Source organism: Psittacula echo (assembly GCF_963264785.1).
Source record: "Psittacula echo genome assembly, chromosome: 13".
NCBI lineage: Eukaryota > Metazoa > Chordata > Aves > Psittaciformes > Psittacidae > Psittacula > Psittacula echo.
This window is the reverse complement of record NC_137749.1, coordinates 2745195-2760674: the sequence shown is the minus strand read 5'-3', so window position 1 is coordinate 2760674 and position 15480 is coordinate 2745195. Positions and strand designations below refer to the sequence as shown.

Sequence of the window (15480 nt, the reverse complement as noted above, 5' to 3'; positions counted from 1 at the left end):
TCACACATCAAATCTAGGGAAAAATCAGGAATCAGAATCCAGGCCCTTGGATCCAGGGCTGGAGCTCCTTTCTCAAGCCATGCTGCCCTGGTGAGCTATTTCACAATTGACTGAAGCATAAAAGCCCAGCCTGGATGGGAGAAGATGCCACTGATAAAACAGAAGGGGAAAGCAGATACACATCCCTATGCCACCAGCACAGCATCATTAACAGAAACTGGTATGAATCTACATAAAGGAAATACGTTTGTGTCTTCCTGTGCTGTGGCTCTGCTGAATAGGAACTAATGGTTGTAACTGGGGCAAATCACAAGTGCAGATAAGGCCTAAAGAAAGAGGAGGAGATCATGTTATGGAGGTGTGAATAATTTACTTCAAGTAATGCTCTGGCGCAAGGAGAAAACAGCTTTCAAGAGACATCTCCACTTTTTGTCTCTTGCTCTCATCTACAGAAACAAAAGGGAAGACAGGAGTGGAGCACCACAGCATACTGGGGACCTATTCCCATCAGAAGCAAGCACCCAGGGGGGCAGCAATTCTGTTCTGCCAGCTGCCACCCTTCCCCGCCATGGGCTGTCTGTGCAGGACAGGCCCTGCTGTGCCAGCTACAGGGTAAGAACAGGCAGAAAACAATCTAAACCTAACCTCAAAATGAACCATCTCCAGCCAAGAGCCCTGCTGTGGGCTGTTCTCTGTAAGCTGGGCAGTTACATGATGCCCTGCCTAACTTGATCTTTGAGGAAAGGGCTTGCCTTTAACCTGAAGTGTATCAGTGTAGTCTGGACCACAAGGGGATTACAGTGCTGGTGCACCATCAGATTAAGAGTGGGCTTTCAAAAGACAGCAACTGTCTGCTACTGCTGCTAATTCAAAAGCAAGCAGCCACACAAAACACTCCCACAAGGCAATCGATAATGGAGGGATAGCTGCAAGATGAGGAAGGTTCAGTTTTGTGTTTTCACGTGTTTTGTTGTAATGCAACATGCCATAATTTTTGTTTATCTGTTTTAATGAAAACAGCTGACTGAGAGTTACCACCCTGTCAGCAAGGCGCTACTAAGCATAATCTGCATTTAACTCTGTCAAGAAGTGCATTTTAAGCTCTGTATTACCAGGGTTTCACTCACTTGGAGGTTTTTGGTTTATGAAGTGTCTCTGTGAAGAAAAGCTGCTGCTGTGTGCACCTGAGATTTCTTCTTCTGAGCCAATGCACCAGGTCAGAACCCCAGCTGCAGAGCGGTTATCCAGTCTGGCCTCCCGTAGAATTCAGTGCTAAAAGACCTTTACCCCTCTCCATCTCAAAGCAGCTTATACAAACCAGGCAGAGACATAACTCAGTGAAGAGCAGGAGCGGCACAGGCTTGACCACAGGACAGAGAGCTACAAATACCTTTTCTATAGCAGTTCATTTCCCTGTGGGTTCTGGGCAAATCACTTAATTTTCCCCATAGTTATCCACCTGTACAAGAAGGATAATTAGACACAGCTTCCTTCCTTGCCAGAAAGCAACTTGCTGTATTGTAGAACTTAAAAGGGAAGGGGGTGAGGTGTAATTATGAAACCTTTCTAAACTCTTTAGAACAGTCCAGTGCAGAATATCTACCTTACCATTCCCAGCTCCAAACCTGACACTGTGACTTGGGAGCAGCAGTTGCTATTAGTCTGCTAAAGACAGCAATGACATTTTCATTAGCAGGAAAAACCTGAACATCCTGGAAATGGAGCACCCCACACAGAAATCACTCAATATAGTCTAGTACCTGTCTATCATAAGCAAATCTATTCTATCCCCTGAGAAGAGGGAAGTGGAAAATAAAGGACAGACATGGCATCTCCTCCATGCCAGAGGGTGCATTTTCTTCATCCATCAGGCTTAACATACAGTTAGAGCCATCCTGTTAAAATTTTAGCAATGGGAAACTTAAAAGCTGCAGGCTACAGAGAGAGCACATTTCTGATAGCCCAGTATCTTCTCCCAATTACTCTTTGTCAGCTCACTCTCAAGATCCGTATCTCACTGAAGGTCAATTGTGGTTGAAAACATCCAGTACAGACTCATTCATGATAAGAGTAAAAATAATGAAGACATATCCATCCCGAAACAGTGCATGTTCAAATCTAGGAGGAAGCCCAAATAAGATCCCTTTCTGATTTCAGCCAGCGGGACAAATGTCACAGTTGAGACAGGGACAAGGGAAAGAAAAGAGAGAAAGAGACTGTGTGCTCTTACAGCAGCCTGCAACTGCTGTCATGTCATCATTCCCCAGAGTGTTTGCCCTTCTGCGGCAGAGAGCTGAAAAAGAACAGTCTCACACACTAACTAGGAAGCAGCTGCCTGAAAACTCATTCTGGGCCTGGAGAATGGGAAAGGAAGCCATGGTCAGCATCTTCCAACTCACTCAGAAGCACTGACATTTTTATTTAGGGAGTGGGAAGTCGCGAGGTTTCAGCCTCGACTACATTGAGGTGGGTCTGGGGTTTTTTCCTGCCTGAAGTTTGGGGAGTTGAGCCATTTAGAAACCAGAAGGACAATGCAAGTTGCTATACTAGTGTGTAACTATCAGAACAAAGGTACTGCAACACAATCACAAAAATACACTGTCATGAGCAGGCGATGCCTTGAAAGAGTCGCTCTGAATTTAGCAACCTTCATGTCAAAGCAAACAAATACTATGCAATGAACACACAGTATGAAAAGTCTAAAGATATCCTTAAAACACAACTGCTGATGAACTCAGCTTTCTGTGTTCTCCACAAACGTTCTTCTATCACTGCACTCATCCCCTTTTTCTCACATAGGAGAACAGAATCTCCACCAACTCTGTGCAAACTACCTTGGGAATCTCAGAGACCATGGGCAGCATCCTGTGCTCTCTCTGCTGGACACCCTCCTCAGCTAAGAACCAGCTGTTGCTTCTTGGATCCAGGAAGACCACTATATCAGAAGGTATATAGATATACAAGAAAAGAAAGCAGCACAACCCGAGGGTGAAAATTAGCAAGTTCTAGCACCCAAAAGGAAAGGTAGAAAGCAGACATTTAGAACAAATTATGTTAAGGAAATGATTTAAAAACAAATAGGAGAAATATTAAGATCATTCCAGAGAAATTTCCAAAAATGAATACAAGGATGTGAAGGATTTTTTCTTAACCCAAGGACGACAGAAGACAATTACATCTATTAAGGGGCCTACAGAGAAGTTAAGTACTTTGTTTTCATTACTCTTTAAGAACAATGGGACATTATTTGTCAAGGGGTACTCTCTCATGGGAAATGAAGAAATTGCTTGCAGACAGAGAAGTCTCTAAGGAAGAGATGATTTAAGGACCTTAGCAGTCCTGAAGCTTAAAAAGTAACAGCAAGGTTTTGGAACACTGACCTCATGTGGATGTCCCATCCCACAGCAAGTGAATGGTACCAAGATAGACACCACAGACCAAACAAGTGTAATTCTAGGATTATAGTTCGTGGAGATTTGAGTCAAGAGGCTGGACACTGAGACCAGTTAAAAGATAAGTATTTGAAATGGTATTACTCATGCAGAAGAAAGCAGAAAACAGCTCTGTAAAGGTAAATAAGGTACCCTTAACTCCTTTGAATTTGGCAAATGCCAAGGTGAAAAAGATCCAGTAGATCCAGCAGATACAGATCTGGCCTTTTGAACCACAATCTCCAGCTGAAGAACTATTTTAAGGTTAAGATTCTGCCAAGAAGTAAAACGCAAGTTTCTGACCCCAAAAAATAGTACACATCTGTCTCCCCTGGAGAGAAAGGCTCTGGATGTCAATGTCAGAGATTGTGTCAGCATGCTCATAATCTGAAGTCAAGAGATAGCAGGCAGGTGGATGAACTACATGCTGTCAGTAGATACCACTTTGGTAAGATGAACGTACCAATCCCCTCAATAAAGTGAGAACAGGTCAAGATGTGCCCAGCCAGACCCCCTCAGCACCCAGGAGGGCTGCAGGTCAGCTCATCAATCCTGCCAGCAACAAATACATGCAGTTTTCAGTAGGGTTAATTTTGAGTCAGATCACAGAGAGCAGCTGTGCAACCTCTGGAGTTCACTAAACAGAATAGTCTTGTGAGAGCAGCATGTTTCTTAAAGCAGCTTGAAACGACCATCAGACCATGCTCAAACAACAGCAAAACAGCTTCATATTCACTGTCCACAAGACCAACGACTGAAGCCACCACAGGAGACAAATCCATTTCCACCACCAAACCATTTTCCATATAGCCAGCCAGGCTCCTTGTCCTGATGCCTTTGCAGCTGGCACTCTTTGGTCATGCAAAACAATCCTTTTCCCTCCAGATACTGGACATCTGTGGTCCCCAGTGAGCTTTAATATGATTTGAATCTCTCCGCTAGTGACTGGACTGAGGCGCATTTCATGGGGATCACCAAACCATTACCAGTAATCACTGAGTTGGGCTGGAATTCACACCGGTGATTTAGCTGGAAAAGGTCCCATCTCAATATCCTGAACCATCCACTCTCCACATCCAGTTTGTTCTGAAATTACACCTCAGGGATCTGGCACCCCCACCCTGCAGGATGAGCCTCTTCCCATGCCAATGCTTTAGACAACAGGAGGTTGTTCCTTGTTTTCCAGTGAATGCAGTTATCAGAGTTTTGTCCCTGCTTTATGAAGAGCTGATCCAAGGGGCTAAATCATCCAGGAGGAAAGGAGGAACTTCCATAACGAGAAAAATTCCTCCCCACAGAATTCCTCCTTCACTAACCCTTCTGACCAGTGTCTCACAGAGCTAAGGAGAGAAACAAAATGTAAAGCACCCAGATCCCAAGCAGTTTCCCTGGCCCCTCTGTGCAGACTCAGCTCTCTCACGTTATTCTTGGTCAGTAAAACTCACTGGAGAATGAAATCTACCCATGTCTTCTTCAATCCCTTCTACCAAGAGAAATGCTGGTAGGTGATCAATCCCTTCCTCTGTCCAGAACTTGAGGTAGTTTCAACCATGCCAGGTTCACTCCAAGTAGCATCTTAAGGAGCAGGAGGCACAGAAATCCTTTAGCTTCCCTCCATGCTTACCACAGGTCTGCCAAGAGTTTGCTGCTTGCACTACTTTCAGTCATTCTGCAACTAAAAACACAGAGGCCACATGGCCCATCCCCTTGTTCCATTAAAGGAAGGAAAAAGAGGGCAGTTCAGCAAGGCAGCAACTGGAATTGTCACACACTGATGTAAAGCTCACATCAGTGCCAAGGTAATGCCTTCCTGCTGCAGGCACATCTATCCATCTCTGCTATGGTCCATTTTCTGCTATTGCTGTAAAGGTCTCTTTGACCTCCCTGCACTTGGGTTATAGATCATAAAGATTTGTGTAGGTGTTTTCTGGGGTTTGTTATTCTGAAGAACTGCAAGTCAGTCACCAAATATAAAGAACTAAAGAGATTAAAGAGAAGAGAAAGAAGCCAGGTTTAGTGACCACAGTGCATTCCACAGAAGAGACTCTCTATAAAAGGACTAACCATCCATCCCACCAGCGCAGTTGCGATGCACACATTTTTGGCTACTAAGGTACTGTGCCTAACATGGCAGTAAATCATCTACTGTTTGGCAGATCATCTCAACACAAACACTACTGAAACCAAGGAACAAAAGCATCCAAAAATTATTGTTCTAGGATCCGCTTGCTAAGGGAATGTTCAACAAATATAACATGAAGTAGGCTGGTAATTCATGGAAATGCTGAAGAGTCGAGACCTTCCCCACCCCAAAATAAAGAAACAGTTCTCCAATTCATAATCTGCTTTGCAGAAAGCAAAGCAGCAACCAGCCTAAGGTGCCAGCACCAGTTCTGAACATGCACTCAAAGGATTCACTCACCAATTAACATTGATTCTTTCTGGTACTCTTTGCTGAGGTGGCAGCGCTGGGTCACACAGGACACGTATCTCTCCAGAACATACCAGCACATTTCATAGTAGAAAGGATAACGGAATTTGGCATGCACCTGAAAGCAAGATCAACACTGTCAGTCCATGGGGAAGGGAGAGAAGTTTGCAGCACAAGGGCCAGTCATCATTCTCATCGTGTTATCAGGAGCACAAACAGTATGCAGGAGGGGGAGGGGAGAGGGTGGGAGCAGAGTGAGATGTATGCCTTCAGCATACCAAATGAGGAGCCTGCCTGCCTGCCATGATAGCATCATTTCTTGGTTCACTAATTTGTATCCTCTTGGGGTGGTGGGAGAGGAAAGGGTTTGTGGTTCTTGGGAAATCATGGAACTGATGCATGGCCCCTACAGCATTATTTACCTCCTGTATAAACATAGGGTGGTCACATACAGATGTCAGTCACTAAAACTCAAGTTAAAATAAAAGTGGGTTTGTTTTATTTCCTGAACACTATGATTTTTATCAAAATGGCAACATTACCTAAAATGAGTCCAGCAGGAAATACACCTTTTTCAATTATGGCCTTCACAACAATTTCATTAAACAAATGAACACACAAATTCTTGATTACTGGTACCTACGCATTAAAAGTAAAAATCCCTCCTGTGCTTTACACTTTTGCCACAAACAGAATAGAAAAGCAGAGTTTTAACAAAAGATCCTGTCAAGCTGTGCACTTTTTCTTACATCTCAGACCTGTTGTTCTCACACAAAAAGCTTCTTCTCCAACACTGTGTATTTGTGAGGTTATTTCAGATTCAAAAGAAAACAAAGTGGGTTTCCTTCCTTTGCAACACGTTTTCTATCTACAGGAGGTCACTGTACCAAAGAATGTGGGAAGCTCCTAAAATACAAGACCAAATGCAGATTTACAGTGATTTGTTAAAATGGATGCCATGCACCTTGCATGCACTTGTACTTACACTGCACACTTCTTTCTCCTGTTGCAGGCTTACATGCATGCATTGCACTGGGATTGCAGGAACCGCTTTAAGGCATTCAGTGTATATTACCAGCTCACCTAGCCAAGAGGTGTCCCCCCACCTTTAATGGACTGCACCAGAAAGGAGCATTAACTTAGCCCACGTTTAAAAGGCAAAACCAGAACAACCACCCCACATCACTCCAAACCCCAAAGTCTGAACAGAGCCATTATCCCAGCACCTGGAAACTCAGATTCTGCAAAGCAGGCACTGCTGAAACTTCTGCCTGGTGATAAAAGCAGCCACCTGAGCTTATCAGTGATTTATTACAATGCCCATATGTGAGAACTGTCCCCAAGGTGGACAGTCAAAGAACTTGTATCTGCTCCCAGGGCACAGTAAGCACACCACTTTTAGAAGTAAATCAAAACGCAACAAAAGGGAAATATCCTGTATTGTCCCACTAAATGGATCACAGGGTCGGATGTAAATACTCCATGGCAATTCCCCAAAGTTTAGATCTCTTAAATTCAATACAAATGTAGCTAATCTGAGCTATATGTTGCTATGGGTCACGCATCCAGTGGTGCTGCACCTTTTCCCATGCCTCCCTGTGTGGTTTGTTACCAAAAAAAGAATGAGGGGAAAAAGACAAAAAAAGGCAAAATCCAACCAACATCCCCCTAAACGTGAGAACATTTAACCCCAGGGCCTTTTTGCATTGGAGAATATCTTTCCTTTGGTTTAGTTCTTTGTCATAAGGAAGAGATCAAGTCACTTATCACTATGATGGAACACAGGGGAAATCAGCCATGCTAAAATATATGCTAATAAAGGAACTCAAATTTGTCCAAGAGAGCACTGCAGGAAACAAAATTTGCAAAGAATTGACTTACAAACAGGGAGCCGCCTTCCACCCCTCAGCCTTCAAAAGGTTTTCAGCCACATGCCTGGGAATATTAAAGACATCATTGCTCAACATTTGTTGACAGATTCTGAGCTTCACCAAATTTAGTTGTTACCAATGTTAATTCAATGTGAAAGACAAGGAAGTAATGCATGCAGTGCTCCCATTATGTATATCAATCTTTAATATTCAATTTGAGTTCCTAATTGCCTCACTAGCAACGTTCCAACCCACAGCAAATCCCTCCATGCCTCTGTAATGCGCTAAGTGCTGGGAAGGCTCTGCTTTTACAAACCTTCAGAAGGAAGAGCTACCATATGTAGCAAGAGATACAGTGCAAAGATCAACAGTGCCTTCTCCCTGTAAAGCAAGCCTAACAGTCCTTTAAAAGTCTTTTAAAGTTTGCCTTATGGAAAAGCATAGAGAATTATGTTATTTATGATATCCTTGGATATTTATTAATTATAATGGATGGGAACTGCGTTATGTACATGTCCATACTTTTTCCATTGTACACTTATGGCCAAATGAACCCTTATGGGGAGGAGGAATAAAAGAAAGAAATTAGAAATGTTCTGTGATGAATTTAAAGTGCAATATCTGATACAGACACTGCCAGAGGACTAAATCCCCCACCAGCAGGGAAATACATTGGATCATCTAACAGGCATTTCCAGCTCTAACTTCTGTGATTAATAATTTACAATCCACTGAATATATTTTTTAATCATTCCTGTACAGCGAGAAAAATCCTCTCTGGAATATGATCCATTTCTGCAGCGGAAAGGGAAATTATGTGAGAGGCTTCTATCCCCCTCCAAAATCGAACCAAGAAACCGAAACAAGGCACATGTTTTCCTGAAGGAAGCGTTACTCTCTTCCACAATGTCCCTTAAAATCATTACAAACTCCACTTGTGTTTAATCAATCTAATCACAACATGGAAAAACAATGTCTGAGTGGTTATAAAATAATGAATCTATCCACTTGGAACGTTCTTTTACACTTCAGAAAACACAATCAGTAGCAAACACCATCATCTGTGAGTGACCACCTTACGTATCTATTTTGAGTGCTTCTGGCCCTATCCATGCCCTGATACTTCAAGGCAACTAAATTTAGATGAGTTGGGAGTAAGTTGGACGTATTCTTCCTCTTCAGTACTACACAGCTGTAGCATCCCTATGCCAAGATGATGGATCCCTGCATGGCATTCTGTTTGCAGTTATCCAAGCTGGTCTAGCAGAGCTAGAACTAAACAGCTTGGCCTGCTTGACTAGCTGTTAACTGGCCTCTAGGAAAGCCACACTGCAAAATAAGAGGCTCTACAAACTGCAAGGCTGAAGAATATCTGTTTACCTCAATTGCACATTAGGAGCTGTTGCCAACAACAGACATGGGTTTTATTACTCCTTAAAACTATTTTTAAATGGCTATAACCCTCTTCAAAAGTCTCCTAGGGATACGAGAAATTAAGCTGGAATAAGCATGACAAGTATATAAACCAGGCAATTTTATCAGGCTGTAAATCAGTGTTGCCGTTTCAACCATGTATTTATTCTTGTCTTAGCTGCTAAGACAATAACAACTACACCTAGTATAAAAATGACTCTGAGTATCAGCAAAGATGATTAAGCATTATACAGCAGGTTTAAACACACTGAAACCTCCATAAAATCATCTCTGTGCAAAATGAAGATGGGAAAACACACCTGTATTACACTTTGCTTTGAGTGTGGCAAATTACTTCGTCAATCCCATCATGTAATTTACTTCTGTGCCATACACAATGGGGAGATCAATACTGATGAGGAACTCATTTGCAGTACGTTCACGCTGGTGAATGTGTGTGAGCTACACACTGTACTGAGCCCTGCTACACCAGCCAGGGGATGAACGGGATTATTTGAACAAAGACATTACAAACTTTGATTGCTAAAGCAAACAACATAGTACACACTGGAACCCTGTTTTGAAAACATTCACCCCTTCAAGAGTCCTGCATGATATTTTTAGGTGGTGTGGGATGTTATTTCTAAATAACAGTACTGATTTACCTGTTTTCTATCATACTTCAGCATGCCTTAGTTGCACATCTTATCTTTTGAAGAAAATCTAAACCAAAACTGACAAGAGGAAAGGTCTGATTTGGGACTTCCAAATGCTGCAGCACCCCCTTCCAAAACGCTGTGACAGGACATTTCCAAAGAGGCAGATGCCCAACTCCCAGCACCTCCCCAGAGGATCAGGCTGTTAGTGGCTTTTAAAAGGAACTTTAGTGCAACTGGCTGGCAAATTCCTAAAAGTCAGCAAAAAGTATTTGACTGTTACAGGAATTCTGCCTTCTGGTATAAAAGCTTAAGAGATCAAAGCTGCACCCAGCTTCCCAAGGAGAAGGGCCTGACATGAAGCACTACTGAGCAGTTACAACCCAATCTGTGTGATGTTGGGTTGCTCAAGTCCTGTGGGAACAAAACATTAGCTTTTACACAACTTCAGGAACAAGAGCATTTCCTTCCCGTCTTCCCCATAGACATGAATGGAAATAACTTGTTTCTGGCACTGATCCTTCCTCCCAGTCCCCTCCATTCTCTGTAAAGTTGCCTGTGCTTCTGGCAGCAACACACCCTCCCCTTAAGCACCTGCAGCACATATATCAGCATGTATTGGTGGTTCTGATTTACACGGATTCTGAAAACCTCCCTGTGCCCCGTACTTCTGTCTGATCACAGTGAGCCATCATAACCTTTTCCTGTCCAAGTCCCTTTATACTTCCTTAAGACACTGGACATCCTTTCCTCAGGACACCAGTTCAAAATCAGGCCAAACTCCACTCCAGTTCTCTACCTCCACTTCTCTCTGTTACATTCCCTCCATTCCAATTCCCCTGAATTTCAGCCTTTGTCTTCATCCCTCTTCCACTGAGAATTCATTTTTTCTGCTTAATATTCCTTCTCTTCATTAAAATCACTCCAGGAAGCCAACTGCTCCCATCACTGTTTTGCAATGGGAAGATTACCAGGCCTTGTACCCCCTGCAAAGTAAGGGAGGGTGAGGGGAAGACCCCCCCCTCCTCTCATCAACTCAGAGATGGATTTCAGAACAGTACATATTTGCTCCATGCCTATACACTCTCACTGCAAATAAAGCAATTTGGGGTAAAAGCCCACTTTGAACCAGAACTGTGCCCTCTTGTAGAGGTGAACAACAGTGAACTGTACCAAAGAATTGCAACTTCCTGCTATTTTACCAGCCTCAATCTCCATTACCACCACAACCAGCACTTGTGCCAGTGGTTGATCAGCACTGGCTCAGTGCAATGCCTCCAAAAGTCGGCCACAAAGCCCCCATCCAAATTTGCACATACCACTGGTCCATTTTTGCACACGAATGCTACAGTTGCCTTGCACAGCTTATTTAATAGCTTACTAAAACAGTGGCACATCCTTCAGATTCTGCTGCTTTATGAATCCGTTAAGCATATGATGACTGGTGTTTATGAATCAGGGGTAACCTTTTCACTCCAAACAAGGAGGCTTCACAGTAACCTCCTCCCAAAGGCAATAGTCCTTCCACCAGGTAGATGCTACAACCAGACGAACATCACAGTGGTCGAATTAATGTCCCACCCCAGATTCTTTTTATTCCAAGAAACTCTTGTATAGTATTGAGTCCTTGTAGGAGAAAATCCTGCATAGTAGATAAGAAACATGGGGTTTCATACACAACTTCTGTGCAGCTTTGTCAATTCAGCTGTGGGCAGGAGAACCATCCTAGTCCCATTAATTCTCCAGGCTTGGATATCCACTCCAGGTGTGCAGAGAGAGATGATAAGCAGGGGGTTACTGGTGCTGGTACAAAGGTCTGTAAAGCGCAATATGTTTTCATGCAAAAGGGAAGGTGTTTGATGAAAGTTTAACAGACAAAAGACACAAAAGGGACACGTCTGTGGGAAGCAGGGAAAACAGATGAGTAAATCCCACTAAAAATAGCCAACATTTGAAAGTCTCATTACTTCATGTTTACCTCGTTTCAACAACTCTGACACGGAGATCCCGTCAGTTCTTGTTTGTCAGAAGGGAATACGACAGGGACTATGACAGATCACAGCCACAAAGAACTGTTCACTTAAAAAGAGAATGAAATATCCTTACCCTTGTTCTGTCCTCAATTTCATAGATGCGAAGCTGCATGGGAACATTAAAGCTATGCAGGATATTTCCACCAAACACCAGAGAATCTACTGGAGTATAAACTGCATGTATCCACCCTAGAGAGGGAAAGCAAAGAACTGAGAATGCCTCATGCTATGTAGCATTACAGAGCAACTTACAATCAAGTCTGAACCACCCCACAAACCCCACTCTGCAGGGAATGAGAGGTTAAAAGGTTAAATGGTATGCTCACAGCCACATTTCAAGACTAGTCATAGCAGAATAACAACATCTTATGATGTACAGTCTTAGAACCCTCTGTAAATTGGGTTCTTCTATTTATTCACAGCACAGTTACAGTGTTTACTGGGAACACACAAGCTTGTGACTCAACCACATCCATGACTAAGAAGTAAATTCAGTCTGTTCAATACACTTGGCTCTCCGATCTATCTACTGGCACCTCCAGTAGGGTTGCAAATCGTGTTAGCAGTGGTGGTGGGCTAGGGCTGTGGAACTGAACTGAGTCACACCAAACTTTTCGCACCAGCACCAGAGCATCCATCTTCAGATGTCAACAGCTTCAAATGATTACCACCAGCCCTCCTTCAGAGGTGAAAGTTTCACATCCTATTATCAACTTCCTGAAGCAACCAAATAGGTTTTTCACTGCAAGCCATAAGGGAAGGGATTTAACATTTCTAGTACTGGAGCTGAAGAGGCTGTTCTGACCCAGCCCTGCAAAGGACTGAATTCATCTCACAGGCACCAAAGCGAGGGAAGAAAACCCAGGCATAGCAGTTCAGGCAGCCACACTCCAGCTCTTCTGTTTCTGCATTGTTTGCTTGGTATGTCAGCAGCTGAAGCACTGGCTATGCAAGACTGTAGCCTCTGATCTCTGCAGTGAAAAAGGAATTGATGCTGCTAATGATCTGGGACCCACAGAGACCTGACACTTTTTTCCTTCTTTTTTAATGAAAAGCATTACAATTTACAAGCCAGCAGACAGCAAAGCGACAGAGGGGGCACTCAATTTCCTCCTAACTGTGCAGTACTTCCCATTAAAGCTGTGGTAGCTCTCCTTCACTTCCAGAGCAGTGAGGGAGCAGGAAAATGCCATTCAGTGAAAGGGTTCTCCAGCCAGCAGCCATGAACGCTCTCCTCTGCACCAATCTTTATAGACCAAAAAGGCCTGCAAAGCAGCATCTGACAAGTCCTTGAGCCACAGCAGACGGCAAACCTGAGGCTTTACTTTCAGAGATTATTGGTAGGAGAGAGACAGGAAGGAAAAGAAATCAGCACTTCAATTTTCTCCCTGGAAACAAAAGCCTATTGCTCTAGAGACACGTCTCTGAATTTCAGAATCAGAATGGTTGTGGCTGGAAGGGAGCTCTGGAGGTCCAACTCCTCTGCTCGAGCAGGGCCACCTAGAGCCAGCTGCCCAGAACTATGTCCAGATGGCTTTCCAGCATCTCCTAGGATGGAGACTCCACAACCCCTCTGGGCAACCTGCTCCAGTGCTCAGTCACAGCTCTGATTCCACATGATAAATGTCATGCATATAAAAACAGCAGGTGGCTCAGAGCTCTGGCACTCTCGGTATTATTGCATCTTTCCTGCTCCAGTTAGTATAATTTTGGTTACAGAGTCACTCACAATGATCCAGCCTGTTTATTACTTCCAAATCAAGAACAATCAACCAAGAGGGAGGGAATTTTGTCACATAAGGGTAGTGTGGCAACTATGTACATCAATACTCTAAAAACTCTTCAGAGCTGAGGTAGTTCACCACATGAAATACATCAATCTGTACTAAGAGCAAACTACTGGAAATACAAATGATCTTCCTGATCCTAGTCTTTGGGAAGGAAAAAAGATCCAAGATCAAGGAACCTGGGGCCACTGCTTCCACTAGGTAATCAAAGATTGATGTGACTGGGGGCAAGAATGGAAACCATGTGCTGAAGTGTATCTGCTGCTGGATCCCCAAAGCCAGCTTACTGGGTAGGTGCTGAAAGACAGGGTCAATCTGTGTGACAATTCACCTTCATTGCCAGGTTTAGAGCTGATCAAACTGAAGCTCAGAAAAGCGCAATGGCCAAGTGAGTGGTGGCAGAAGACAGGCTCAGAAACAGCCAGTTACAGCAGAACACTGCTGAGTCCTCACCAGCACCTCCCACTGCAGTTCTCTCAGCACAGAGCAGTCAATGTACTGCTCAATAGACACACTGGAGCTGGCAGTTCCAGTATGTGTACTGGCAGCTCCAGTAAAATAACTTGTTATTTTAATGGAATGATCAACATAATTCTAAATACAGTTTGTTATCAAATATTAATAACTTCAGTAAAGGAAGTAACAGAGCTGAAACCTGGCTTTTTAGTCCTGTATGAAAGGTAGAAAGGAGATACCCTTAATTTTGCAAGAAACAAAATGAAATTGCAGTTGTTCCTCAAGTATATGATTTTGCTACAACCACACAGTTGCCTCCTCCTATAAGTCATATTTCCTTAGTGAAAACTTCACACCGGAGTGCAGTTGTTCCATTGTTTCTTGCTCTTTGGGTTTCACTCCTCACATCTTCCCTGACCTCTCGACTTAGCCCCCACTAGATGCCAAGGGTCTTTGTGTTAATTACCACTAGGCTTCCTCAGTAGTAGTCCCAATACTTTGGGGTGATGTGAAAGGGTCTTTCACTGGCTTGAGCCAACGCCCCACAAATGGTGCCCCAGACAAACCCTCAACAGAAAGATTTAACCAACATTAATAACAGTTTCAATGCTGTATCATTGAAGAGCTGGCAGAGGTGCAAAGCAAAAGTCTTCTGCAAAGTATCTTGAGACACCCTCTTGCTCTGCAGATAATGTATTTAATTCCCTACTTACATCTATAATCCAAGTCTAAACTCATCTTAGAGTTAGCACTTCAGCTCCTAACTTCTGAACCAACTGAACACTGTGTCTTTCAAGAAGCGCCTATTTCTAGTAACAAGACTGAAAATGCTGCTTCTTATGAGACAGTTCTCAATAACAAAACCCTGTAATGAAGAAGCACTAAAATCCATCAGGGTTGGGAAAATACAAATAAACCAGAGACCAAGCTACAAGCAGAAAACCATTAACTGTAAAGTCCTTGGAAGTAAAGTTCCTACCCGTAGCCAAAGCAAGGTGTGAGATGATGCCCAGGCATAGCTCAGGGATGGGTAAGGACAATGCCTGTGGGTACCACCCTTTCACTGTTGAACACATTGAGCCAAGTCCCAGGGAACCCCCAGATCTCCAGCAGTTCACGTACTCCCACAGGCAGGATCCAGCCCACAGCCCCTCTGCCAGCTACAGGACACAGTCCTGTTTGAGGAGTCACCTGCTCATAAGTGATTTTGACCACTCAGCTATATCACAGCTTTCAGTCACACACTGCATCCCAAAATAGCTTTGACTTGCCTGAGGAACATACACGGAATATTAAAACTGCAGAGACAAAAGCATAGGACACTATGGGCAAAATCAGACAAAAAAGATGGAGCATTGACAAGGTAGAAAAACCACAAGAAGATTGGCACAGACATTATTAC

At 43.4% G+C, this 15480-nt stretch overlaps 1 protein-coding gene across 2 annotated transcripts in view; it reads right to left on the bottom strand.

Annotated features, from left to right (window-relative positions):
• Positions 1-15480, bottom strand: part of KDM2B (lysine demethylase 2B) — a gene marked incomplete at its 5' end in the record, with an annotated part of 110718 nt that overhangs the window by 48958 nt on the left and 46280 nt on the right. For both annotated transcript variants that reach the window (XM_080628498.1, XM_080628499.1), the window contains 2 exons: positions 5854-5980; positions 11909-12024. In XM_080628498.1, the coding sequence (XP_080484624.1) occupies positions 5854-5980; positions 11909-12024 (243 nt within the window). The remainder of the gene's footprint in view (positions 1-5853; positions 5981-11908; positions 12025-15480) is intronic.